At 52.3% G+C, this 26625-nt stretch overlaps 11 protein-coding genes across 11 annotated transcripts; 7 read left to right on the top strand and 4 right to left on the bottom strand.

The window, feature by feature from the left end:
• Nucleotides 1-224: 224 nt before the first annotated feature.
• On the top strand, nucleotides 225-2035 carry PG998_010248 (uncharacterized protein; the record flags this gene model as incomplete). The annotated part of the gene is made up of 5 exons (XM_066877064.1): nucleotides 225-473; nucleotides 529-745; nucleotides 820-1203; nucleotides 1294-1633; nucleotides 1774-2035. 5 exons carry the CDS (start codon nucleotides 225-227, stop codon nucleotides 2033-2035), a joined length of 1452 nt encoding a protein of 483 aa, XP_066729220.1.
• Nucleotides 2036-3429: 1394 nt separating this feature from the next.
• PG998_010249 (uncharacterized protein) lies at nucleotides 3430-5245 on the bottom strand (the record flags this gene model as incomplete). The annotated part of the gene is made up of 5 exons (XM_066877065.1): nucleotides 3430-3887; nucleotides 3948-4520; nucleotides 4582-4961; nucleotides 5022-5085; nucleotides 5149-5245. 5 exons carry the CDS (start codon nucleotides 5243-5245, stop codon nucleotides 3430-3432), a joined length of 1572 nt encoding a protein of 523 aa, XP_066729221.1.
• Nucleotides 5246-5981: 736 nt separating this feature from the next.
• Nucleotides 5982-6952, top strand: PG998_010250 (uncharacterized protein; the record flags this gene model as incomplete). Its single annotated transcript, XM_066877066.1, has 4 exons — nucleotides 5982-6030; nucleotides 6092-6111; nucleotides 6203-6720; nucleotides 6787-6952. 4 exons carry the CDS (start codon nucleotides 5982-5984, stop codon nucleotides 6950-6952), a joined length of 753 nt encoding a protein of 250 aa, XP_066729222.1.
• Nucleotides 6953-7526: 574 nt separating this feature from the next.
• PG998_010251 (uncharacterized protein) lies at nucleotides 7527-8805 on the bottom strand (the record flags this gene model as incomplete). Its single annotated transcript, XM_066877067.1, has 3 exons — nucleotides 7527-8119; nucleotides 8178-8463; nucleotides 8620-8805. The coding sequence occupies 3 exons, from the start codon at nucleotides 8803-8805 to the stop codon at nucleotides 7527-7529; spliced, it is 1065 nt and encodes a 354-aa protein (XP_066729223.1).
• Nucleotides 8806-9524: 719 nt separating this feature from the next.
• On the top strand, nucleotides 9525-11228 carry PG998_010252 (cytochrome P450; the record flags this gene model as incomplete). The annotated part of the gene is made up of 4 exons (XM_066877068.1): nucleotides 9525-9744; nucleotides 9798-9944; nucleotides 10024-11002; nucleotides 11060-11228. 4 exons carry the CDS (start codon nucleotides 9525-9527, stop codon nucleotides 11226-11228), a joined length of 1515 nt encoding a protein of 504 aa, XP_066729224.1.
• A 496-nt stretch (nucleotides 11229-11724) lies between these two features.
• PG998_010253 (uncharacterized protein) lies at nucleotides 11725-12313 on the top strand (the record flags this gene model as incomplete). Its single annotated transcript, XM_066877069.1, has 2 exons — nucleotides 11725-11774; nucleotides 11815-12313. The coding sequence occupies 2 exons, from the start codon at nucleotides 11725-11727 to the stop codon at nucleotides 12311-12313; spliced, it is 549 nt and encodes a 182-aa protein (XP_066729225.1).
• Nucleotides 12314-14769: 2456 nt separating this feature from the next.
• Nucleotides 14770-15797, top strand: PG998_010254 (Cloroperoxidase; the record flags this gene model as incomplete). Its single annotated transcript, XM_066877070.1, has 4 exons — nucleotides 14770-14869; nucleotides 14943-15183; nucleotides 15274-15569; nucleotides 15667-15797. 4 exons carry the CDS (start codon nucleotides 14770-14772, stop codon nucleotides 15795-15797), a joined length of 768 nt encoding a protein of 255 aa, XP_066729226.1.
• A 714-nt stretch (nucleotides 15798-16511) lies between these two features.
• PG998_010255 (uncharacterized protein) lies at nucleotides 16512-20106 on the top strand (the record flags this gene model as incomplete). The annotated part of the gene is made up of 4 exons (XM_066877071.1): nucleotides 16512-16766; nucleotides 17721-17843; nucleotides 17931-18341; nucleotides 18499-20106. 4 exons carry the CDS (start codon nucleotides 16512-16514, stop codon nucleotides 20104-20106), a joined length of 2397 nt encoding a protein of 798 aa, XP_066729227.1.
• Nucleotides 20107-20637: 531 nt separating this feature from the next.
• PG998_010256 (delta-endotoxin CytB) lies at nucleotides 20638-21331 on the bottom strand (the record flags this gene model as incomplete). Its single annotated transcript, XM_066877072.1, has 2 exons — nucleotides 20638-21199; nucleotides 21312-21331. 2 exons carry the CDS (start codon nucleotides 21329-21331, stop codon nucleotides 20638-20640), a joined length of 582 nt encoding a protein of 193 aa, XP_066729228.1.
• A 2109-nt stretch (nucleotides 21332-23440) lies between these two features.
• On the bottom strand, nucleotides 23441-24231 carry PG998_010257 (uncharacterized protein; the record flags this gene model as incomplete). Its single annotated transcript, XM_066877073.1, has 3 exons — nucleotides 23441-23795; nucleotides 23875-24011; nucleotides 24106-24231. The coding sequence occupies 3 exons, from the start codon at nucleotides 24229-24231 to the stop codon at nucleotides 23441-23443; spliced, it is 618 nt and encodes a 205-aa protein (XP_066729229.1).
• A 953-nt stretch (nucleotides 24232-25184) lies between these two features.
• Nucleotides 25185-25912, top strand: PG998_010258 (uncharacterized protein; the record flags this gene model as incomplete). Its single annotated transcript, XM_066877074.1, has 2 exons — nucleotides 25185-25304; nucleotides 25379-25912. 2 exons carry the CDS (start codon nucleotides 25185-25187, stop codon nucleotides 25910-25912), a joined length of 654 nt encoding a protein of 217 aa, XP_066729230.1.
• Between the last annotated feature and the right edge of the window lie 713 nt (nucleotides 25913-26625).

A 26625-nucleotide genomic window follows, 5' to 3' on the forward strand; every position in this document is an offset into this window, starting at 1 on the left:
ACTTGGTGAACGCCTCGATTTGAATCACGACTCCTTCCGGGATGGCTTCATGGATGGGCTGGAAGTTCCTTCGACTGCTTTCCTTGTCACCTTCAGCCTCACAAGGTCTGCCAACCGGCCAAGGACGTGGAAGATGTATAAAAAAGCGACGATGGTCCTTCTCGAGAGGACGACGATGGGCCATCCAACCAGCCAAGTCCGAAATTTAAAAGAGCCGTTTCAAGATGCGCGTGATCCATTTCTCCGGCCTTGCCATCCTGGCTCTCGTCCGCAGCAGCGTTGCCGCGGCAGTGCAATCCAATGAATCCAGTTTCAGTGCAGATGCAGCACGCTACCGCTGGGCCCCAGGGACGGTGATCTCCTATAAAGGATCCCCAGACTTCCGCCAAGCAACCGAGAGATGGGACATCTACAAGCCTCCCACGTACAGCGTGGCCATAACGCCGGCCGTCGAGGCCGACGTAGCCACGGCGGTATGGTGCCTCCGCCAGCCGCCTATCTGGTCATCAAGCTGACAATAGGACACAGGTTAAACTAGCGAGGCAGCAAAAAGTTCCCCTCCTCGCTACCGGAGGTCGTCATGGAATTTCCACCACGCTGGCTAAGATGCAGGGCGGTGTAGCCATCGACCTGAGCAAGCTCAATAGCATCAGCATCGACAAAAAGGCTGCTACAATCACGGTTGGACCCGGCGTGCGCTTTGGGGATGTCTATGAGCCTCTATACAAGGCCGGCTTCCAGATCCGTGAGTACCTAATCCAAAACAGAATCCAGCTCAGCCTGCGCTTCCCTGAGCGCTATGCTAATACCTCTGGGCAGAGACCGGAACGGCAACGTGCCCGGGAATGATCGGCGTCACACTTGGAGGAGGCATCGGTCGCCTGGACGGGTTGCAAGGCTTGGTCCTGGACGCCCTCGTGTCGGCGCGGATCGTCCTCGCTAACGGGACTCTGCTCGAAGTATCGAAGACGTCGAACCCGGATCTTTTCTGGGGGGTCCGGGGTGCTGGGCAGAATTTCGGCGTCGTCACCTCGGCCACCTACAAGGTCCAACCCCTGTACAAGGGGGATCTGGACGAGTGTGGACCTGATTGTCCCTATCGAGAAGAACTTGTCTTACTTCAAGGCCGTGTCAGGCATGTTGCCGATGCCCGCCGACCTGACTGTCCAAACGACGGCCGTTTACAACACTACATTGAAACGGGTAAGCCAATATTCGAATGGACACAGTCCTTAAGCTGACCGCCTGGAAAGACGCAACTCTTGTCCAGTCTTGTGTATGCCGGGCCCAAAGAGGCTGGTCTCAAAGCGATGGCCCCGATCCTCAACCTCGGCCCGTTTCCCTTCCAAAACGTCTCGACGCTTGCCCTGGACAAGCTCAACGAAAATGCCATGTTCCAGGCCAACGCCGCGATCTGCGTGAAACAGCAAATCTTCGACGTCTACGGCTTCAACCTCAAGACCTTCGACGTGCCCACCATAGTCTCGGTCGTGAGGAAGATGTCCGACTTCTTCGATACCCAACCCGCCGCACGCAAATCCGCTCTCTTGCTGGAGACGTGGCCCAACCAGGCCGTGATGGCGGTTCCGGATGACGCCACGGCGTATCCGTGGAGAGACGCCACCACATACGGGTGAGCCTGCGCCTTTCTGCTTTCCCCTCCCCTAACCCCCCGCCTCTCTCTCTCTCTCTCTCTCAGTATGCGGAAGCCGAACACCACTGAGCTACTTCTCCATCCATTGCGCTTAGACGCGGGCTAATAGAAGAGATCAGGCAAATCGAGCTTCGTTGGGATACCCCCGGCGATCCTGTCGAAGCAGCGGCTAACGCGCTGGGCCGCGACGTTCGGGCCGCATTGGCCGCCACTTCTGGGTACGGAAACCTGACCGTCTACGTCAACTACGCGTGGGGCGACGAGAGCCTCGAGTCCATCTACGGGGCGAAGAAGCTTCCCCGTCTCGCCCGTCTCAAGGCTCAGTATGACCCCAGCAACGTCTTCCAGTTCTACCACGCGCTGCCTACATCGTACCCTTAGTGTTCGGCCGGCACCCACTTTGGTGCTATACTGTGCCGGATGGCAATAGCGGGGGGCCTAGTGTTGTTCCCACCTAGAATCGTGGAGGATTTTCTTTGGATTGGGGCTAGAACAGTATAGATTGTGCATAACTCGGTCTTAGTGGGAGTCTCTTAGATATGCGATAGAATCGAGCTCCTATGGCAATACTTTTCTTTCCGCAGGATGTTACGATAATTAAGCCATTTAACTTCCGGCTTTGTATTACACTTCAATTAATCGTGTCTGCCTTCTATGTGAGCCAGGATGCTCTTATGACTGCCAGAACAGAAATGCCGTAGATTCCTTTCGCTAGAATGTGCGTTTTCACACCGCACATAGGTCTGAGGAGTTATTCGCTTCAAGGACCTACTTAGATCAAGTTCACCTCTGAGGTCGGTTCGAATAAAATCGAAAGGATAGCTGAATTACCTCTTGATTGCGCGTCCTACCGCTTGGTCCGATACAAACAGCTGGGAAGGGGTCGGGCGCCGGCCGAAAGGATCGAGCACTTGATGGGTCCCATCCAAGTCGACAGTCAGACTGGAACTCCTATGATCCCTGCTGCACCCCGTCTCACCTATGGTCACACTACGCCCGGATTATATGACAGCCTGGCTGACGTGTGATTTCTGCATGAGTCTCCTCCGGAGGCGTACGTAGGACTTGCATGCATGTATAGCGTTACGACAAGCTGGTTCTGCGAATAAGACATGTTGATATGGTCGCTTTTCACTGGACCCGTTGCACACCGAGTAAGCCACATGGAATCCTTCGCTGCAAGTATACGTATACATTTGCGTGCCGAAGTATCTGTACTTGAACCTCTGGTAGTTGTCTTGTTCGCGGCCGGGGCTACCCTATCACCGAGTGAAACAAATGCAATCCTGACATGTCCATAACGTGTCAGTTGTTACGTGGCCTCTTGCCGCTAAAAGCGCCACAACATCAGCCTGGCGTAATTCGCCGCTCTTCCGAAATCTATAGCAATGAGAAACAAGATACCGGCCATCCGGACTACGAGCTTGACTTTCAATCATAAATGTGAAAAGCGTAGACCTTCGATACTGTATTCGCTCTACTGACCGTTTTGCTAACGGTGGGTCAGCACGTAACGCCGATAATGACTTTTTTCTTGGTTTATTTTATAGCATTGACTTTAAGTAGACAACTGTAGACAGCCGTGATAAGCCCCCATTTCCGAAACCCTTGACGATAGTGCGCGTAAGGTGGGAAGTTGAACTCAAGGTAGAAGAAAGAGAGTAAAGTACGCCGTATTAAGAGAAGGACTGTATTATGTTCCGGGCGTTGAAGCTAGAACATAAGATAAAACGCCAGTATACCTTCCTTAGCCCAAATCCCGGTAATGAATTACCTTAATCGAAAGCATGAAGTAGCTCACCCCGGAAGATGGTCTCCCTACGCTTCTCCGACCGGATCTTGCAGTCGACCTCGAACGGCAAGCACTGGTTCACGAACCCGTCCGTGTACCCCGTCACGGGATCCACGTCGATGGGGACCGGCTTGCCCGTCGCCGCATCCACCTGGGGCCGGATATCAAAAGCCCACAAGACCCGGGCCATGGCCAGCCAGAACGTCCGCTCGGCCAGGTGGATGCCGGGGCAGATGCGGCGGCCGATGCCGTAGCCGAAGTGGTCGCGCTTCAGAGGGTCGCGCGAGTTGGCGTAGACGGACGCGAGCTGCGTCTGGTCGCGATAGCGCCACGGGTCGAATTCCTGCGGCCTGTCCCAGCGCTCCGGGTCCATGTGCGCGCTCCACGAGTTGATGATCACGGTGGCGCCCTGGGGGACTGTCATGCCGTCGACCACGACGTCTTCCATTTGTTGTTAGCGCTCCATACCACGTTGTCTATCTCGTGCTGCCGCGTTCTTACCTTTGTCCATGGCGTGGGGAAAGCCACCGCGTGCTGGCGGGCGCCACCGCTGGAGCTCCTTGACAATCATGGAGACAATGGGAAGACGCTCGTAGTCGGCCCACGTCGGCATCGTGGACTCGTCCAGCACCGAATCGATCTGAGCGTGGGTTTCCGCGAGGACGTGCGGGTGCAGGGCCATGGCTTGCCAGAGCGTCATGATAAGCGTGCCAGTAGTATCCGTGCCACCCTCCAGCAGATTGCCGCACATAACGTCGATCTCTTCCCGGCTGAGGCCTAGCTTGTCATTCTGGTCCAGCACGCCGTCGAGAAAGGTTTCTAGCCGCTTTCCCATGCTGCGTCGGGTCATGACCTGGTCGACGAGGGGGCCGTACAAGCCGAGGGCGGTTTCACGGAGGTCCTGGGCGCGCGTCTTCCAGTTGCCCCACAGTCTTTCTGGTAGATACTGGAGAAAGGGGAAGAGGTCAATCGGCGGCGTGGCGCCAATCTCCCCCAGCGAGAGAATCTTGGTCATGACCTGACGCAGCTGGAGGTAGTGAGGCATATCGTGAGAGGGGGTCCGTATGCCGAAAACTAGAGTGAGAGTCAGTCAGCCAAGCCGATTTCGTTAGCATGGACTTCTTTTCCGGCTTACCGAGACTCATTATAACGCTATTGCTGTACCGACCCGGATGGAGCATCAGATCCTCGGGCTTGGAGCAGACATCCCGGACGAGCTGGCACGATTCGGCTTCGATGAGAGGAATGTATAGCTTGTTGAGGACAGACTCCTGGAGGATTTGGTGATATAGCTTACGGCGAAGCTTCCAGCGTTCCGCCGGCGCCATGTACATTGGATGGTTGCCCCGGAAGACACCATGGGAAAGGATAGAGGAGGGCGGTCGGTTGCTGGAGTACAACGATTGTTTGTCCATGACTTCGATGGCCGGCTTGGCCGAGTTAAAGACCACCATGGTTCCGCTACCTACTTTGAGTGAAAAGACGGGTCCATAGATCTTGGCTAACTGGGAGAATCTTATTAAGCGCCAGTCAGTCATCTACTTACATTCGTGTGATTCATTTGGTTCTACATACTTGAGGTCGAGACGGCGACGTGGTATCATGTGCATGTTTCCGAGAAATGGGAGGGTGCGTGGACCTGGATAAGATCAGTCAACGTTCTCCGCCTACAGCCTGGCACGATGAAAGGGTAACGCATTACCAGGCGGAAGATTCTTGGCCCGTCCACCGGGCATCAGGGAGGCAATCCATAGTAGCAGTAGAAGAATGACGGGGGTGAGGATCAGAAGGGAAGCCATGATTGCTTCTGGAGATGTTGCACGAGATAAGGGTTCAGATGATACATAAAATACTGATCTCCTAGAAGGGAAAGTAGAAAGAGAAAGAGCTCTCCGGTTCCAGATATATATAGATAGATGAATTGGTGACTCAGCAGGCCAGCTGAGAAGGAACGGAGAATCGAATACAGTGTGCGACTAACAGACTGGTGGTATGGGTAGGCACAAGGGAATCTAACGTAAGCTGGGATAAGTTTCCTGGTCCCTATACGTCCTAGAAAACGGTAGAAAGAAAACGGAACACAGAGCCCAAGAGCCAATGGGGTACCTGCTCCCACATCATTCTGATGTACCGAGTTTATGTTAGGACCAAAGGCTGGAGATGCAACGATGATGTTGCTTGCTCTATTTAATGCCACTCTAGCTTGCTATTAATAAATCCCATACGGGGAAACAGGCAGCCACAGGTGGCCAGTGGCTTAGAGATCTAATAGTTTCTATACAGAGGTCCCTGCGTAGCGTATTACAGATGAAATGTTGGCGAGGGAAAATGTAGTGTATACCTGTAATCGGCTTATATTTACTTGAATCATTTGTATTCTTTGCTTCCCACCGTACTGGCGAACCTTGACTTACAATTACATACCAATAGCCTCCCCCCGGGGGCTAAAAGGGGTCGCTAGTTGTGGCTCATGAAGCCTGGGGCTGAGGCCCATCGGTGCCAGCCACACCATTACGAAAGTGACTCAGTGAGGTCATGCCCGGAGCCGGGACAGATTCTGGAGGCAGGGAACGCTGGGGGCAAAGTATGTTTTCCCCTGAGCAAAATACACCCTGCTACGGACTGTACTGACAGAAAGCTTGTAGTTCGCGGATGCACTCGAAAAGTGGCCGGGCTCCCAAGAGCCAAGCGAGACGGCAAGCAGTACCTCTGCAATATATTCACTTGGTAACTGCAGCTGATTTCTCTACTTATAGGGGTTCACACTGGTGCATGATACGTCAGGGACGATCTACGACGTCATTTCCAAAGACCCCGAGCGAGCTGTGCGCTTCTCGAATGCCATGAATGTCATGACTTCGAAGCCGGAATTTGATCTGTCGTATGCTACCGACTTCTATGACTGGGACTCCCTCGGCGAGGCGCAGATTGTTGACTTTGGGGGAGCCCAAGGCCACTTCGCACTAGCACTTACAGCACGTCACCGCTGCCTGAGTTTCGTAGTTCAAGATATGCACCAGGTTGTTATGAAGGCGGAAGCCGATTGCCTAGAGGCGAGGGTCCGCTTCATGGCCCATGAGCTGTTCGACCAGCAGAATGTCCAGGCAGATGTGTACTTCTTTCGCTGGGTCTTCCATAATTGGTCAGACAAGTACTGCGTTCGTATTTTGAGAGCCCAAATCCCAGCGCTACGACGTGGCTCGCGACTCCTTGTGCAGGAGTCTCTGATGCCAGAAACAACGTCGGTATGCTGTGGAGCGGAGAGGTCTTCCAGGTATGTGAACCTTTCTCAGAGCTTACACCCCTAGTGACGCAATGCCTCACTCTAACACTATGCCAGATCAATGGACATAGAAATGGCGTACACTTTCAATTCTAAGGAACGAACACTGCCCGAGTGGAAATTGTTATTCAAGGAGGCAGACCCTGCATTCGTGTTCGTCGACGTGATTCAGCCCAAAGGGTCAGCTCTAGCGATTCTTGAGTTCGTATGGGAAATGATTTGAGCACGAAGGAGATAGTTTTGTCTCATTTCGTCTGTCAATGAATTGAATCCAGTGGAACACCTAGGCATAGGGTCTGATTGTTATGCCACTTGTGACTTGAAGACAGTGGCCGCCACCATAACACGTAGAAAATTTTAAGCCAACCTTCCAGTCCGATTGTATAGTAATATTTACGAATCTGAGATGTAAATAGTGGAAAAAATCCACTATGGTGTAAGCTTGGCCAGTAAATTACTCACCGAGATGGATATACCTATTCTAACGTTATTTTAAATAATTAAGGAAAGGCAAATAAGCAGGTACTAATATTCAATACAAAATCCGGACAAATGTTGATGTATGTATACCGGAGTAAGCATCACGATAATACAATGTATGGAGCATAAAGGAATGACAATTAACGAACGTATCCACGCTATCCAAAGACATCCGCCACAAATTGAAATAAAAGAAAGGAGAAAACAAAACAAGGGCGATGATGCCAACCTTTCTGATCACCATGAGCGAATGAACGACGCCAACAAGCTGTTTCAAGGAATCATATATCCAAAATTTCAAATTTCATAACGCTCCCTCAGACGATATCCTCGCGCTGATTATAGGCAAGCTTAAGCTCAGTTGTGGAGATAATGCAATTATTCTCCATGGTGCCTTGCTGACCTCTCTCATTCCACCCGGCATAAATCGCCTCAGCTGTGGAAGACGGACCAAACCCTTTATTAGGATGTCCATTCCGAGTGGAGGACATTTGAAGACTGTCGATGGGCCAGTCGTCTACTCCAGGCTTCGCGGCGGATGATTTGGTGGAAGGGGATCTGGCACGACGTAGGAAACTGCCGAGTGAAGTAGAGAGAGACTTGGCCACCTCCAACTTAGCCAAGGCTCGTAGTGGCGGAACGCAACCCATGATTATGACGCATGCTTGTTCCAGGCATGACCAGAGAATCATCAGCGAAGCGTTGTACTCAACGTCTTTGGCTGTGGGGTCGGCTTGTTGATCGCCGATGGTCTTCAGGCCAACAGTCTTAAGGATAGAAAGAGCCATGGTGAAAAGCGAAACGCTCATAAGCAAAGCCAGACCTATGCGCTGCCGAAGGGCCATCTGGAGTCGCCAGATCACCAGTATGGGGAACAAGACGAAAGTAAGGTCGGAGAAAGTCCATAGAGCTATCAATTCCGTCAGTAAGCGGTCCAATTGTGAACGGGAGAGCGGGGGAGTTCTCACATTGGGCAAGATAGCCCAACGAAATGTAGATGATCGGGTCCCATTTCTTCGCTGGTTCCGTCGGATTCCAGTTCCCACTGACCGGAGTGCTTTGAAGATAGGTGCATGTAATAATGACGATAGTCAAAATGGTACAGAGCGAAGTGAAAATGATCAAATACCACTTGAGCCATCTATGTATGCCAAAGAGTCGGATGAGCAGCACCGCAATTGAGACACGAGCAGTGATAGAGACAAGAAGCCCGGGCGTATTTGCAAGCCACATCCATTTCAAGACACTCATCATCTGGTCCGGTGTCAAGTTAAGGTGTTTCCCGAGACCATAGCTGTAGGCAACCGTAACGAAAGACTGGTATACAATATTGAAACACTGGGAATCAGAATAAGCTGAAGGACGCCAATCACGTCAATAGTGGCTCAGCGAAGAAATGAGTTCACTTACAACAGCGACGCACATGAGCCAATCGTCCCATGAGATGCCGTTCCCGACAGTCTTGCGTACATAAACACGTAGACCCGTAGCGATTATGGCCAGACTCGCGAAAGTCCAGGTAAGCCCCATAATCAGGGGACCACGACCCAGATCGGAAGGGTCGACTGGGAGAGGGGCAGGAGGCAAAGCCGACATGTTTGGCAAGACTGATGATTATGGGCTGACGGTGTAGAGGGTTTTTCAAGGATTGCAGTAGGTTTCTAGTTTCCTCATGTACTTGATGGAATACCTGATGCTGTCAAGATACGGATGAACGCCGTGTCTCGCCAGAGATTTAATAGGAACTGGATGTGTGCAAGGCCTGTCAGCTTATGACTATTACTATGCAGTAGATGCTCTTCGCCCAGAATAGTTCTCTATATTTGCATACGCCTCTATCCATAAACGCGTGTATGCGCGTATGCGTGCATGTTCTTTTTCGCGCAGTGGAAGAGAGTGGGCGGCATTTGCACCCCTCATTGGCCCGACGGAGCGTTGCATTTCAAAGTCACACACATGTAGCGGCCCCCAAACCAATACGCAATCAATTAATTATTAACAACACCGCGCGGGACCAGGCACCGGTCACCGAAAACAGATCGGTTCAATAGACCAACGCCCCTGATAGACCACGCTCCCCTCCTTTGTTTGTTGGTTGGTCCCTTGCAATCAGAGATGACAGTAAATGTGGGTTGGCGGCGGCAGAGAGGGAAACGCTAAACCACCACTGTTTTCGACATCAAAGCCATCCATTCCCCTTCCCCCTCCCTGTCTAAACGCGGTGCTGGTTCTTTCGTTCTCTAATTTAGCTAGTCAGTATCTTCATTCAGCACGCGAGCAAACTGAGCCCTTCTCCATCTCGTCAATCAACCAGTATGATGACGTTCAAGGAGACCGCCATTAGCTGGCAAATGCTAGTTGGGGCAGCTCTCTCCTATTACGCCACCATCGCATTCTATCGTTTGTTCCTCAGTCCTCTATCCAGATTTCCTGGCCCTAAGCTAGCTGCGATGTCGCGCTGGTACGAGGCGTACTATGACGTTCTTCAAAATGGGAAATATACATTCAAGATCGCAAAGCTGCATAAAGAATATGGTATGTCGCCAGACGTACGGCCTGAACTCCGCGCTAACCCACACCCACCAAAGGCCCTATCATTCGCATCAGTCCTTACGAACTGCATGTAATGGATCCCTCATTTTTCGAATCGCTCTACCGCATGGATGGCCGCTGGGATAAGTATTCCTGGGCTTACGATGCTTTCGGCGCCAAAGATTCTACCTTGTTTGGTTCCGGTACGTTGCTGCGCTTGCTTATTGTGCTTGCCGATCTGGCCTGGTCCAACTGACGCGACGGATGTTTCTTCATCTACAGGCCACGATGCACATAAGTCCCACCGGCGTGCAATTGCGCCCTTCTTTTCCAAGCAGAACGTCTTTGCCCGGCAAGACCTCTTGCGAAATAATGTCGATAAGCTTTGCCAGCGCATCACCAGCCTCAACGGAGGAGCCATCTTCAATCTAGGCGCAGCCCTCAGTGCTTTCACGAGAGATAATGCGAATGAATTCATTGTGGGCAAGTCCTATAACGAGTTAGACCTGGATGACTTCGGCGTCGGCTTGTCGAACGCCTCGCGAGGAGCCGGCGTTTTTTGGCGTACCACCAAGCATATACGCTGGTTTGGCCCATTGTTGAAGGCTATCCCTATAAGTATAGCAATGAAATCGGCCGATGAAGGCACGCAATCATTTCTTCGCTATCTCCTGCAATCTGAACAAGACACCCGGGATACCTTGGCTGCAGCAATGTCCCCCTCTCCTGACACCAGGATCCAGAACACCATAGTATACGAGATCGTCCATTCTACCCTTCCGCCCCAGGAAAAGACTCTGGATCGTATTCTCCAGGAGGTCGCCAGCTCTACTGGTGCAGGTTTCGAAACCACTGCCGCTGCTCTCCGACTAATCATCTTCCATGTCTACACTAGTGCACCGATACTGCAAAGGCTCAGGCAGGAACTTGCGACTGTATCTTTTGATGAATCCGGGAGCCATCCTTTGAAAGCCCTGGAGCAGCTTCCTTATCTGACGGCTGTACTAATGGAAGGGATGCGTCTAAGTCCTGCAATTGCCACTCGAGCAGCTCGCGTTACTAACAAGGACCTGCAATACAACGATTGGGTGATCCCAGCTGGGACTCCAGTGGGGATGACCACCTATCTGATGCATATCGACGAGAATATATATCCCGAGCCAATGCGATTCAAGCCAGATCGTTGGCTAGGCCCAAAGAAGGCGTCCGAGGCAACCTACGCACCATTCTCGCGAGGGACCAGAATTTGTCTGGGTATGCAGTAAGTCTTGACATGACCTAATCTGCAAAACACTTCTAATAACGAGTTGTGACACAGCCTGGCGTGGGCCGAGATGTATATGATTCTGGCGGCCCTCGTTCCACGGTTCGACTTCATTATCAAGGATGCTGCCGCAGGTGACTTTGAGGCCGATACAGACAACTTTGGTGTTGGCACCAAGGCAGGGTGTAACATGAATGCGCAAGTCACTACTGTCAGTGCTTGACGAAAATCTACACGTATTTCGAATTCTGTCTGCTAGATGTTGTTTTAAAAATCATTGCTTCTTCACACTCAAACTGTGTTCTGAGTACTTGCGGGCAACAGATTGTGAGAAGTGGCAGCGGTGATTTCCGCTGCCTTCATAGGCATCATTATGCTTCTGGCCAGGACCATGATGGCTTAGGTATGTGTCTCACTACGTGATGTGTTGGTGTGCCGCGTCGCTTGACGCTTATCCCTGTCCATGTCAGACTTATTGCAGTTGGCGCGGGGCTTGCAGGTACTCTTGGCCTCTTCAACCAAGGCGAAACGGGACGAAGGCACACACATATATATACCAGGCCATCTCCTCTGTACAACCTATCCCTTGCTGCTTCAAAATGCAAAGTATTGCACCAACTCTTTTGTTCACCTCTAGATTTACTCAATTTACATTTCGAATCCCCGCCATCTGTCCTCTGAATACCAGACGATATTTTGTTGCATCATCACTGCCCACCATGAGCTCAGCTACCACCAACCCAGATGTCCAGCGCATCTTGACCTTTTGGTTCGATCGGAACCCTATTGAATGGATCATCGCCCCGGAGGCTCGATGGCCAGATCAAGAAGGACTTCGGCGAGCTTGTTCACAAGGCTCGTCAAAACGAGCTGAGCGATTGGGCCTTCAGCCCCGAGTCTAGCGTCGCTCTCGTGGTACTTCTGGATCAGTTCAGTCGCAACGTCTTCCGCGGTACGCGCGAGGCGTTTGGTGGTGATGCCAAAGCCTGGGACACCGCCACCAAGGCTATTGCCTTGGACTTTCACAAAGGCGTCACGGTCATCCAGGCATCTTCATTGGGCATGGCCCTGCTCAGCAGTGAGAGCCTGATCTCGGTCGTCGCTGCTCGCTATCTATGGACCGAGTTGAAGTCGCGCTGTGCGAATAAGCAGGATCATGACTGGGTGGACATGGGCATCAAGGGCACGAACAGACACCTGGAGCAATTAGTGCAGTTTGGGAGGTACCCGACCCGAAACAAGATATTAGGTCGAGAGAACACCGAGGCAGAGGACAAGTTCCTCAAGCATTACGACCCTACTCTGTGATGGAATAGGTGCTTCCACGCCCTTAGGCGACGGCTGCTAAGCTCGGCTGTCCAGAGGCACTGCTGCCCTTCTAACTGGCAACCTATTCTTTACTGAGTTGAGTCTTACTTGGTTGGTTACAGCAAGGTCTAATTGATTTCGCTTCATATAACCCAATGGCGTTGTCACGGCGCTGGAACACTAAGAATGTTTGCGCATACGCTGGTATGCGCGGAATAGAGATGGATCGCACGAGATGAGCGAAAAAGCTTAATGGATAAGCTTTTCCTTTGATGGCTATGAATACCGTCCTGATCTCGGATCCTGTATTGTAGCCCCTGAGCTACGTCCTTGTCATAATTGTTACACTGACCTGCAGACTGAGTAGACTCTGGCCACGAATCAGCCGACCCGTGCGGGGAAACAGAGCAAGTGATGGCCAAAATCGAAGGCCTGGCGTCTCTCCGGCGTCGGCGAGTACTCCGGCACGTTTGAGTTTCCCTACGACTCCGACGAACTTGGTGCTTTCATCTCCTTTGGGCCCGTCAAGGACACTCCTTGCATAACTCCTTGCATGACTCCTTACATGACTCCTTGCATGGATCAACGACGAGCAACTTCTACTCATTGACGTTGTAGACTCTCGTGTGGACGTGGCAGACTTTATTCGACAGGGAACAAACACACTTCTAGTTAATGTCACGTCAACACTGTTTAATGCAGTCAAGGCTCGGGTTGAAACAATCATGCTTTCTGGTTTACCTGTTAGACAGATAAACCCATTCTATGATTCGACTCCGTTAGCTGAATATAGGCTCATAGGACCTCTAATTCTACAGCTAGTTTAACGAATACACCTTAACATAACAGGGTGAGAGTTTAAAGCTGGGTGACGCCGCATTTGGGGTATAAATATAACATTTATAATTTATTAAAAGAGATATAAAGTGTATTGCAAGGAGGGCATTACGAAGTGCCGTAACAGGCTGCTTAGAACGAATTTCAACAGGTTCTATAGTTTCAGTTATATATTTATTTGTACAACCTATAGTCTTTTTAACTTACCCTCCACTATTGTTATCGATGTAGGATGGGCTATAACAATTTTGACCGTAAAGTTGTGGAATGCAATAGATCGCCACGCATCCATATTTGTCAGTCGTGACGGCATTTTATAAGGACAGTGTAACTATAACCGGAGACAACCTTTCTAACCGTTTTATAACACAAGATAGTAGTTAGCTGCTATTCTTATCAGCAGAAAGTCGAAGTAACCTTGTGTGCGCAAGGAAGCACGAGGTTGATATTGCTAAGCCTTCTGTTGCACTTCATCCCACAAGCCTCGCCATATACCAGAGGTCGCGGGTGGTCGCAGCCCTCTTTTCAACGTGGGCAAGGTTCCAGGTACTTGACAGCATCACGTAGAACATGTGAATGACACCTGTTGACGCATGAGTGGCCACAGTTTATCCGCCGGTAGCTGGAAAGACAACAACCACCTTGAAGTGAGAATTGAAAAAAGTGACCAGGCTTTAAAACCAACATGCGGGTGTCTGGATGCCATGAACATCGAAGTTCGAGTTCACTCCCAAAGTCTCCCCCATGTCGCAAAATCTCGTGTGCTTGAGACCACATTGTGACTTGGCCGTAAGTCTTACCGCATGTTGCGAGTGTAACCCTATGCCATCGGTAAGTATTCATGGAGACGAATAGACTAAGAAAAAGGAGAAGGGGTTTCATTACCTTCATCCTTTCGCTGATTGGACGCCTGGGTGCCCCGGACCTAAAAAGAACCGGCACATGGAGTGGTCGGGTGGGATGCCGTTGGGTGCGGGCCTGTCAGTCTGCCGATCTTTGCCTAATCGATCGGTGGCAGCTTGAGTCTATTGAACTTCTCGTATATATCGGCTTTGTCGTACAACTCGGAAGCCACAACCAATTCCGGCTGCATGTACCTGGCGAGAAACTACGCGCAGGGCGGTCGACGCATACAGAGATTGGATAGCCGGCAGTCCTGATAGGTTGAGAAGAGGAAGGGCCAGTGGAGAAGGGCCAGAAGTCATTGTCCGATAGGACACTTGGTGTTGCTGCCATGATGCCCAACTGGGACTACCTAATATGACTGGGACAATGGGGTTCCCTCGGGGACAGTTATTATGGTTAAATGACAAGCAGGCGGCTTACTAGACGAGCCTTCCGGCATTTGTAGCATTCACACTATTGCCGCTCCATTAGCCCGCTCTCGTGAGGGGCTTGGGGTTCGGATATGATCATATATTGTACGAGGTATACGATACCTACAGATGCCGTTAGAGGGGAAGAAATCCTATTGGATTGAGTGGAGTACAAGAAGATCGCGCTAGTATATAGAGGATGCCGGTCGCCAATCCAGAACATGGGCTTTACTCACCACTATCCCGCCTACTCAAAGCTCAACCCACGAGTCACGCACGATATTCACCAGCCAAACCCTTACCATGAAGCTCACGTATATTTCCGTTGCGCTCGCCGTCACGCCAGCACTCGCTTTACTGGCTGATGATGACCATGAGTGGAGGGCGCCTGTGGAGGGTCAAGGTAAATATATCCGCATCGAAAGAAAGCAACCTGTCTCGCAAACGAGTATGTCTATCTGACTGATCTACCGTAGTGCGTGGCCCCTGCCCGATGCTGAATACGCTCGCCAATCACGGTTTCATGCCCCGCGACGGCAAGAATATCAACAAGAAGATGGCCATCGACGTTCTGAACAAGGCACTCAACTGGGACGAGACGGCCGTCAATGACCTGTACGACTTTGCGCAGCCCACCAACCCGGCACCCAACGCGACGAGCTTCGACCTCAACCACCTGACGACGCACAACATCCTCGAGCACGACGGCAGTTTGAGGTAAGGCGGCCCAATCATATCGGACGTTGCGCGCAGTATCACTACCGTCCTTTGGAGAAAAGAAAGAAGCTGACAGACACGGGTCACCAGTCGGATGGACTCCCGCTTCGGCCCGGCCGACGTGTTCGACGAAGCGACCTGGAACGAGACGATGCAGTACTTCACCGGTTCCACCATCGACTTGGCGAAGGCGAGCCGGGCCCGCACGGCCCGCGTCGTCGCTTCCGCGTCGACGAATCCGGACTTCACCCTGCCCCAAGTCGGCGCCAACTTCATCTACGGCGAGTCGGCGGCCTTCCAGTTTGTCTTTGGCGAGTGGGACCTAAACGCCACCGATCCCAAGAACATGGTTCACACCCCGACCGACCTCGTCGAGTACTTCTTCCGTACGACCGGCCCTTTCCCTTTTTGATAGCGATCCGTGAGAGCCGGATCGTCGCTCGCTTATCCGTAGAGACACACAGGCTGACAACGCGACTATAGGGAACGAACGTCTACCATACGAACTTGGCTGGAAGAGACCGGTGAACCGCTTGAGTCTAGCCCTTCTTACTAAGCTGGTAATGGCCATGAAGGACATCACTATTAAGCAGATGGGCGGCGAAGACGCATAGTGTGGTTTTTATAGTGAAACGGACATTACAGGACTTTGAAACATCTTTAATTATTATAAGCTGCAAATTATTCATTGTTCTATACCCTTAAGCTTTGAAACTTAATATCCAAGAGGTGCGAGTGGGTGCTTTGCCGCATTGCGCACTCTAAGGCGCAGCAGCAGTAAAAGCCAATTGCCGAGGCCCCAGCATGCCCGTCGGATGTCCGTCGGAGGCCTTTAAGATGCCTTGCTGCTCCGTCGGCCACTCAGCCGGATACGCCCCCGCCCCTGACCTTGAATCCACCCATTGTAACCGCACCCACACCATATAAATCGGACTGCGGGAGCCGCAGCGCTAGAATGGCGCAGGAGACTGTGGCCAGGCTTGGCCCACGCCGTTGTGGCCGCTGTCCGCCTCATCTCGGATTATACGACGGCAGCTCTAGGGTCAAGTTTGGGAACGGTATTTCATCTGACGCCATGGTCCAGAGTACTGTAAAAGCCTACTTAACCTCTTGGTCCCCAGACCGGTGCAACATATTGTCTCCTCATTCCCTTTAGCATCTGTCTCACATGTGTAATGGTGAATTCCTCCATTATACCTCGCGTTATGATGACTTGTGTCATGACTTACTATTTCGCTAAGCCTGCTAAGGGCCACAACTATTTTCTGCGTCCAAGGCTTATAACACAACTACAACAATACGACCCCAACGGCCATTTGCAGGAAGCGATGGATTTCGTGTACGCGAACTGGTGGACCTCCCGTATCAGCATGGAGATTCGCGCCTTTCTGGCACCACATACCCCTTCGCTGGGCTTTTTCCTCACAAGGGAGGACATGGCTCTGGGCGGCACCACCACAGTCTGCGGCTGCATCGTGGGCCCCGATATCCGAGACGATTGCGAGAACCCTGGCGAAGTCACCCTGAGTTGTGGGGGCTCGTCCTTACTCTTCTCAAAGCACGGACAGGACTTGTATACGCTTGTCAGTCGCGAAGGTGAGGAGGACATGGCATGGACTTGGGCGCAGAAGACGAAGGCGACAGAGGTAGGACGTCCCCATTTTAATTTCGTTTTCCACCGTGAACCGAGAAAGGTAACTAAAGCGACGGCCCGCTGACCGAAACGTGATAGAAAATCTTTGAGCTCAAAGACGACTGTAATGGTGTGACTCTTGGCATCTTGACCAGTAGCAATATACAGGCTATGCGCCATTATAACCGCCCTGCCTCGGCGGAAGACGTGGTGTTACTCAGCGGGATATGGGTTGCATATTTAGTCGGCTGGATCAATTGATGTACACGACTCTTCTTGTTAAAATAAGTTGCTAGATGCTAGTCTCCCGTTGTGGAGAATCCGAATCTCTCGCACTTTTCGTATAGACTGGAGACTCTTGTACGAAGGCCTCGTGCTTAATGCGAGAAGCCAGGGCTGTGGGTCTGAGTCCAAGGCAAGCTACGGAGTTGAACTAGACACTGCTCCATGCATCATCCTTCCATTAGCCCCTGACCCCTGTGTTTTCGCTTCATCCAACTACAGGCTTCTCATCCAGCATAATCCAACGTAGGGCAGTATAGCCTCGGCTCTCAGACACCATGAGTAGCTGATCTGCCAGTGCATAGGACCCCGAAACAACCAACAAATATTTATAATGATGTGACTTATCTTTTTTTCGATTCCTCCTTACTGCTCACCTTTGTTTGTTTCTAATCAACGATTATTCATCTTTTGTTAATCTGTGATTATGTTGGCCAGACTCCAAGGCTTGGTTTTACCAGCCTTTTTGTTTTCAATCGCCCACGCACTTGTCTGTCAGCGGCCGTCGTACTTTCTCAATCAACAAGTTGAACCTTCAACGGAGGAGGTTTATAATCAGTTCATTACTCTTTCCGATGTACCCATAACCTTGGACTCTAGGGTCGGTGTCCCCGCCATAAAGACTCTTGACTATGGACGTAGTATTGAAGGTATACCAGCCTTTGAGATTCTTTCGACTGAAGGAGACACTTCAGCATTCGAGATCTCATATGGGGAAACTAATGCTGCACTCGGCAATTACATGGTAGGAAGCGTCGCTGTTTTTACTTTCTCAGTTACCTATCATAACGCCGTTATATCAAGTAGCTAACGTTGGGAATTTGCCTCACAGTCTGATGGGCCTCTGCCCCTGGCGGCAGCCATGGACACGTACCGCGTCAACCGTTACAACATTACTGAGGCTGGTCACAGATCCAACCGCCTTATCCAGGGGGCCTTTCGTTACCAGAAACTTAATCTCTCCTCTCCTGGCATCCTCACGCTCAGACGTGTAGGTGTTAACCCAAGGATCAACAATACACCCCTGACACAGCTGCCCGGCTCCTTCCACAGCTCCGACACAATGCTCAACTCGGTCTGGGCTGCTGGGGCCCGGACCGTGCAGATGACCGAGATCCCGCTGGGCTCGACACCCGACTTCTGGGAAATCAGTCCGGAAGGAGCCTTGGTGGACAGTCTGGCACCCCAGGTCCTGGGATCCGCGGCCGCTGCCCAACTCCTGAATTACAACGTTGAGTTCAAGGTAAAGCCTCTTGCGGGGGGGCTTCGGCTTCATCGTCCTGGCTGACACCTTGAATTCGGGCATCTACATCACTTGCGACGTCACGGCTGGGCGTATTACTGCCCATGCAGGATCGACAATGCTCGATCAGCTTCTGATGGAGACCGCGCTGCCGCAGAATCTTAGCATTACACTCAATAAGGAGCATTCCGTGCGCGCTGTCGTGGCCATGACGGAGATCGACGTGACGATAAACGGCATTCCCGTGATGCAGCTCTCGCAGACCTCGCGTTTCTTCGGTTCCGTCGGCTTGGGTGCCTCGTTCGGCCATCGCGCCGTGTTCCGCGATCTCGCCGTTACAAGCCCGACCGGCGACGAGACGTACTTCAAGCACCCCCTCACGGACCGCGGCTTCCTCCCCGATTTCTTCATGGGCACGAACCCCGCGTCCGTCGTCGTGGACGGCTCCCGCCGCGACCGCATCGCCTACGCAGGCGACCTGGACATCGCCGGCGGCGCGGCCCTGGCCAGCACGCACAACGTCGGGTCCATCCTCGGCTCCTTAGCGCTACTAGGCTCGTACCAAGCCGCGCCGGGCTTCTTCATCCCGAACGCCAAGATCCAGCAGTCGCCGCTGGCCGGCGGCTTGGACGTGAACGTGACCGGCCTGATCGGCTACTCGTTCAACCTGCTGAACGCGGCGGCCTCGACCTACCTGCACACAGGGGACGTCGAGTTCGCCCGGCTGTGGGCGCCCAAGGTCCAGAAGATGCTGGACTGGGCCGACTCGCAGACACTGGCGAATGGCCTTTTCAACGTTTCCGACCCGTCCATCGGCGGTGACTGGAACTACTACGACCCGCAGCAATCTGGGGTCGTGACAAAGTTCAACGTTGTTTACGCCTATGCCCTGCAAGAAAGCTTGCGCGTCCTCGCCGACGGTGGAGTGAATACGGATATCTATACAAAGCGCTTGGAGGAGCTCAGACGCGCAATCGACAGCCAATTATGGAGCGACGAGTTGAAGGCCTACGTAGTCTCCGAGGATCTCCGGACGGCATACGCGCAGGACGCAAACGCCATTGCGATCTTGGCCGGCGTCAATCTGGACCCGGCTCACTCCGCCGACGCCATCCTTTCCACGCTCTCGGCCGGCCTCATGACTCCGGCGGGGCCGCTCGCGTTTTCATCCGGCGCCACCGCGGCGGGCTTCCAGCCGTACATCAGCCCGTACGCCTCGGCGTACCACCTCCGCGCCGCCCTGAGCTCCGGCGCGCACGAGGAGGCGAGGGAGCTCCTGGAGACCTTGTGGGCGCCCATGGCCGACCCCCAAAACGCCAACTACACGGGCACCTTCTGGGAGACGCTGGACGCCGCGGGCCGGCCGGGTCTGGGCCTCTCCACGAGCCTCTGCCACGGCTGGTCCGCCGGGCCCACCGCGGAGCTGACCCGATACGTCCTCGGCGCGCGGCCAACCCAGCCGGGCTGGGCGACGTTTGACGTGGCGCCCGTAACATTGGGTATGACGTCGGCTGCCGGGCGTGTGCAGACGCCGGCGGGAACCGTTTATGTCCAGTGGGGCTTCGACGATGCCCTTGGTGGCCTGCTGAGCATCGAGGTGAACGCGCCCGCGGGCACATCCGGAACGGTACGCCTTCCACGGGACCTGCACGTCGGGCTCGAGGATTCCACGTTTGCCGTCAATGGCGAGGCGGTCCCCAGTAACACATCGCTCTTCGTGACGGGTGGGACCAAGTTTGAGCTACAACAGTCTCACAAACCCTAGTGGTGGGCTGAAATGGCCGAATTACTGTCTTTATGTACCTTGGGTTTTCTATCACTTCATTTTAAATACTTTGCCCCTTACTACTCTAATATCATTTCCATAGATTTCATATCAACGAAAGAAAGCCCCGAGGCTCTGCGTAAACACCTCCATCATAAAATGATACTGCATCCTCGTCCCCTCTGCCCGTCAGCTGCCGGCAATGGTCTGCCAAGATCTCTCCGATGGAAGCTGCCATGAGGTTATTCAGCCTATTTGAGTTCGGTCGATTGAGAGATTTGTTATACAAGAGTTTTCAGGCTATTGGGTATAATGGCCACTTAGTTGCGTGCTCAGATGTAAACAGTCATTATTATAAGGTTTCGTTTCTGTTGGGTTATACCTTCATTGAACCAAAGAGCAAAAAAGAAAGAATGTGCTAGGGTAGTCTGACAGTAGGTAATAGTCTAGCCCTATACGCGCCTGATGAGTTGGCAAAGGAACCAACAACTGAACGAGCCAATGTAATGATTCCACTTCCCATAATCGTAATCAGTTAGGCTTCTTGAAGCCTTTCCTCACGACCAGCTGCATGGCATCGATCGTTGCAGAGAAATTCTTTGACGAGGAGCCAACCAGACCCCACCACTCCGACTCGTCAGACACATTCGCCTCCAATTTGATTGTTGTGACCAAACTATAGAAGAAATCAGACAAGTCCGGGTTAGGAAACGCGAACTGGACACGATATTCCCAAGACGAATTCTGCCCGTTCTTCGACTTCTTAAAGTCCAAGAATCCGTTGGAGGACTTCTCCTTCAAGTTGGTGAATGTCGCCTCGATGGTGGAAGTGAGCGCCTTGATATAGGTCTCGTCCAGAACAAGACTGAGCGCATCGAGGAGGAACTTGACGATCTTCTCGACCATGGTCGAGACGGTGCTCTCTTTACTAGCAATGACGGTGTTCTTGTACTTGTCGAAGGTGAGGTCGTCGCCTGTGTAGTTGTTGATGGAGGCAGTGAAAGAGCTCCAGTCGAACCAGCGTGTGTCTTGCTTGGTGTCTGGGTCGGTCTCGAACTTGAGGTAGGTTCCGGCGAACTTCATCACCTGGAGGCTGGTAGTGGTGAGGGAAGGAGGGAGCTTGGAGAAGGAGTCAAACTCGGTGGCTAGAGCGCAATGCAGTCAGAGAGGGGTCTAATCACGGAGGTGATTTTTGGTGAACGTACGCTTCTTTTTCGTCGGACATTGTGGCAACAGGTTTCAGTGAAATTGTTAGAAGTGAGTTGGTATGAAAGAAATTGTTGGGAGTGAAAGTGTTGGTTGGGCAGAATGGTAGGAATAGCCTCCCTTTTATATATCCAGGTCCCCTCCGAGTTTACCGCAGAGGAAACGAACACCACTAGGCATTACGCTGCTTCGGCTGGAGAAAGGGTCGGATGTGCATGATCGCTTCAGACGCATGCAAGCGGAGCAAAGAAAAGCTAAGATTGACAGCTGAAATGTAGTCTAGACTCCATTGGATGCAGCCCTGTCAAAGGGCCAAGAGTGAGATCATGCCCATGTCGATGGAACCTTAGACTATTCATAGATTAACGAACTCTAAAATCTTCTCGGTGTACGTGAGTATCCCTATTGGGGAGTTCATCTTCATAAAACACCCATACTTAATGTTTCGCTTCACATGTCCCAACTACGCTAGAATTTGTAACTACGTTTCTTTCTATGTATATACACATATGTCTGGAGTTAGAACGAGTTATTCGGACATAGCGAGATGCATAAGCCTTATCAGATCTATAGGCTATTATTCTTTAGATTCTGGCCCTTTTACTGACCTTGTAGTGATGCTATTTAAAAGAAACCCCGAAAGGCTATTAATTCAAACATAGCTGAATCCTGGAGGCCTCAGTTTATTTGTAGTCTTCATTATATGTGAATTTGATAAGTTGAGGAGTGCCCTAAGTATCCAACAAGTCTTGTACCTAATCATCTATTTTAATTAAGCGTGTCTACATGTACCTGGAGCCCGTCCCTTGTCGCCTCCCACTCCCCCAACCTGTGGACCCTAGCTCTGCTCTTGTCCAGGGAGACTACCGATGACGCGTGCAAGATGCTCACAAGAACGGCCCGAACCCAAACTCGCACCTGAGCTTGTCCACGAACCATGTGTGGCCTTGGAAAGGCACTGGCCACCGAAAGGATGATCACCCTCTTCATCACCAATGAGCAGTCGCAAAGCACAATAGAAATAATATCACACCCAGCTCTTCCGCGTCTGTCACACGCATACCAACGAAGGCATGCATATCGGCCCAACGGATAACGACATTCCCGAAGGATATAGCGGCTAAGAGACAAAAAGAACGAATCACCCTCCCAGAAGGAGCGGAGGGACAGAAGCCCAGCGCCCCTAGAAGTGCCATAGTTAATTATTAGTCGAATCAGAAGCAAGCGCTTGCTTCCCTTGTCACAGCGTCCGTGTCGTGAACATTTCAGCTCGGTCGCTAACGCCTTCGACGACGTGGTTCTCAATGTGTGCTTCACCGGCCGCGCCCATGCACTCAAGCTTGGTTTAACTGTCTATGGACCGCCATGCAGCACGTTATTTACGCCTTACATGCACTGGCGGCAGCTAGTTTGCCGATGCGTAGCTAGGCGGATAGCATAATCCGCTTGGTCCGGTGCATTACCACATCCAGCTCGCCAACTGCAAGCCACGTTTCCACCCCTGCCTCACTGTGAACTCCGAGCAGCAGATGCAGATGCCTGTTTAGGCAAATGAACTAACCATGCCTACGGACGCTCCCGCAAACCCCGCAGCTGACGGGGGATCTGCAGACATCATTGGAAAGCAGACATCACCAAAGGGTAGCCGCGGAATTCACGGGCAACAGGGGTATTGGATGTTAGCCCTAATGGCGCGGAACTGGCTCCGCGCAAATGATGATGCATTCTAGACCTGCTTACCTGGCCCGCTAGTCGCGCTAGTAAGCCATTGCTACATTTCCGACGCTGCACTCCCACAGTAGCGCCGACAGCTCTGCTTCCCGATCTGGGAGCGATCGCATATCCAACTCTAAATGACAAGAACCAGCTGATAGATGCCTGTATTAAGAGATGCAAAAGCCACTGTGCTCTCCGTTCTTTACGACTCCGAGCTATGGGGTTAGGATGAGAGGCCGTTCAGCTCGATCAGCTTTAACCGAGACGGGACTGGCACGGTAGGTCAATGCAGCACCCTGGCGAATCGCCTTTCAGTCAGAAACCAATAGTTCACCATTTCTTCGAAACCTAAACCCCAAAATATTTCAGCGCCGCCCTGTTTCCTGCCATCCCAGCCCTCCTACACACCCATCTACTGTTCGGAGCCCTTGACGTTCTTCTTGAAGATGCCGCTCTTCCAGTCGACGTCGGCGGGCTTGGACCCCTTGTTCCATTCCTCTTCGGTCTTGCACTCGGCCTCGAAGTCGAGGCTGCCCTTGGTGTGGGTGAACTTGAGGTTGGTACCGACCATCTTCTTGGGGATGACCATCTGCAGGTAGCTCTTGCCCTTGATTTTGGACAGGCGTAGCGTCGAGGCGGGCTTGGCCTTCTTGTCCAGGTCCTTGATGGCCTTCTGCACCGACTTCTCGTCCCACTTGACGTCCTGCTTGATCCACGCCTTCGCCGCCTTCTCCACCTTGGCCTTGTCGGCGCGCACGACGCAGTAGCTATGGCAACACGCGTGTGAGTGATTTACCGAACGATTACCTGAGAGAGAGAAAGAAATGGGTAATAGCGGGAACTTACTGGTCGGTGAGTTTGGAACGAGGCCACTCCCCAAGCTTCTGCGACAGGTAGACGCCGTCGCCGTTCTGCTTGCCGCCGGTGGCCTTGCCGCTGTTGTAGACGATGGTCTTGAACTTGTTGATGTCCTTCGCCTCGGCCTAGCAACGGGTTATTTTGGTTAGTTCGACACGCTTGGATACCTCCCGCCGGAAGGGGGTTATTATTTTCGCGGGACCAATAACAACAACTCACCTCCGAGGCGGTTCGGTAGCCGATGATGACCTTCTCGGCGCGGGGCGACAGGTCGACCGGCCCTGCGAGGGCGGTGCCCACGAGAGTCAACAGGAAGGCTTGGGCGGCGGTGCTGGAGAACAACATCTTGATGAAAATGGACTTGCTTGCTATGGATGCGGTGGAATGAACAGGATAGGGGCGTTGGAGAATGGTGCACGACTGAGGAGGAGTATGGTGATTGAGTGTGGATGAAGAGCGAATGAAGGTAAGAAGACGTGCATCCAATCCCCCCTATATATAATCACCATGTCGAAGCTTGATATCCAGTCACTGGCGCGTGGTATCTGAAGATGGATGCCTCACTACTTCCCTGCGGGTGTTAGTGATCAAGTCAGCTCACGATGGATTACTGGGCTGTGTGCTCGAGGCTGATTAATTATGCTACCAAATAAGCGACATGAGGGCTGCACGAGTGCACGCTGAGTGTTTTTTTTCCTTAGGAGAACACCCGGCACGTTGGTGCCGATTACTACGAGGCTCTTCGCCTTTACGCGGCTCCGAGTTCATGCAGGCCGCGGCTCACTACGGGATGGTGTGTAGCTGTCAGGGTATCAAAATAGACATGCCGAGAGTCGCTCTTACTCAGAAACGAATTTGGCCAGGGACAAATAGAACGACAGATGGTGCCTGGTAATCTGGGGACAGGGGCTAAGGGGCAGTGGGCGTTGGTATCTTGGCACTTGTGGCGCCAATCACCAGCCATACTCACCTGGGGCTGTGCCTGTTGATTTCGTATGTTAGCTCCAACAGGTCTGGGCAATTAGGCAGCCTGCTATTTTAGTCTTCTGTGACGTCAATTTCGTTACTGTATTATTATCAGCTTCAAATGCTTACTCTACGGGCCGGGCATGAATGATATCTTTGGCGAGGAATGAGTTTTGTTATTTTTTGTCCTGTATCATTTTGTTGTTGTCCTTCTACCCACCTTATCGTCCACCCACGTGAGGAATCGAGCATACTTCCCAACCTGGGAGCAGTCGCATAGCCAACTCCTACAGACGCGTTCCAACTGTCAAATGTCTGGATCGGAAAAGGAGATGCCTGAATCGAGAGACACAAAAGCCACTGTGCTCTCCGTCCTCTGCGATCCTGAGCTATGGAGCTGGGATGAAAGGCCGTTCAGCTCGATTAGTTTCAGCCGAGATGGGACCGGCACGGTAGGTCAATACAGCGCCCTGACGAGTTGCTCCCCAGTCCCGAGATCCATAAGCTCATTGGTACCTTTCTAAAGCTACGCGCGGGGGCCGAGCTATCCGTATTCATCGCCGTCGAGATCGAGTGGAAGCTCAAGACGTCAGGCGCCCTAGACGCATCCGTCGACCTCGGCCACAAGGCCAAAGATAGCAGCGTCGCACAGCAACTGAGCGTATTCGACGTGGAAATCACACTCACACGACGAGTACACCCGCTCCTCAAGGACCATTTCCAAGACGGCGACCTGGTCAACGAGAAGGCCCTGACGGAAGCCGCGTTCCTCCCCAAGACCTTCCACGCCAGATTGGAACGCGGCCGTTTCGCCGAGCCCGCCCTTTCCCTGACCAAAGAGCAGCCCTTCCGCGGCCCGAAATACCAGTTCCGCTTGGCGTTTGACAAGTCGCCGTTCCCGCCCCGGAAGGAATGGATGGAGGAGGGCCGGTTTGCCGCCGAGCAGTGCAGGTTTTGGGACTGCCGGGAATTTGTTGCCGGGGAGGTCGGCAAGGATGGCTTCATGTCGGCGCTCGTGCAGAAGGCTAAAGGGTCGCTGGCGAATATCACAGGAAGCTAGGCCGCCGTCAAGTCAAGGGTGGAGATGAGCCGGAGGGTAGCTTAGACATTCCGACTACACTGTTACATGTGGCTCGTATAGCCAGCAATGTCATTCGGGTTGGGATGCGAATAGCAGTAGTCAATACAGCACACCATAATCGCAGCAGCAGCTGGGACACAGTCCAATGCAAACGTTCCGCTGCCCAGGAATGACTATGTATGGTGTAGGTCTACGATGCTAATGATATCAGCAATTGTCGGGCCATTAGCGGAGCTGGATCGGGGTGAGGTTGGCATTATCCGTCAGCGGCACCGTCAGCCAAGGCCGAGAATACCGAAAGTGGCCAGGCGGCAGGCTGGTCCCCATTGCATCTACAACAATGAGGGTTAGAGCACGAAATCTACCAAAATTGATATTTGTGCTATTCTATCTTTTCCAATCGCCAGTTGCCGGTTTGATTGATTTGATTGATGGGTTCATGAGTCGTCAAAAACACTGTGGATGCGGGGCTCGCAACTGCTTCAGAAGCTTCAGAGGCTTTTGCAGTGCGACCCCACCTTCATTTTGTTTGGCAATCTCACACCCTCCAAATCCTTCAAAGAATGCGAGATAATTGCGACCACTCTTCTCTTGGGAGCAGCGGCTAAAGCTGTTCATTCCGCTGAGATTAGGTACGCTGTTTTTCATTCACTGCGAGCAGGTACGTTGAAGTGTTTGTTTGGAGTGGCAGT

The sequence above is a fragment of the Apiospora kogelbergensis genome, assembly GCF_038363985.1.
Source record: "Apiospora kogelbergensis strain CBS 113332 chromosome Unknown utg000006l_segment0_segment0, whole genome shotgun sequence".
Lineage (NCBI taxonomy): Eukaryota > Fungi > Ascomycota > Sordariomycetes > Amphisphaeriales > Apiosporaceae > Apiospora > Apiospora kogelbergensis.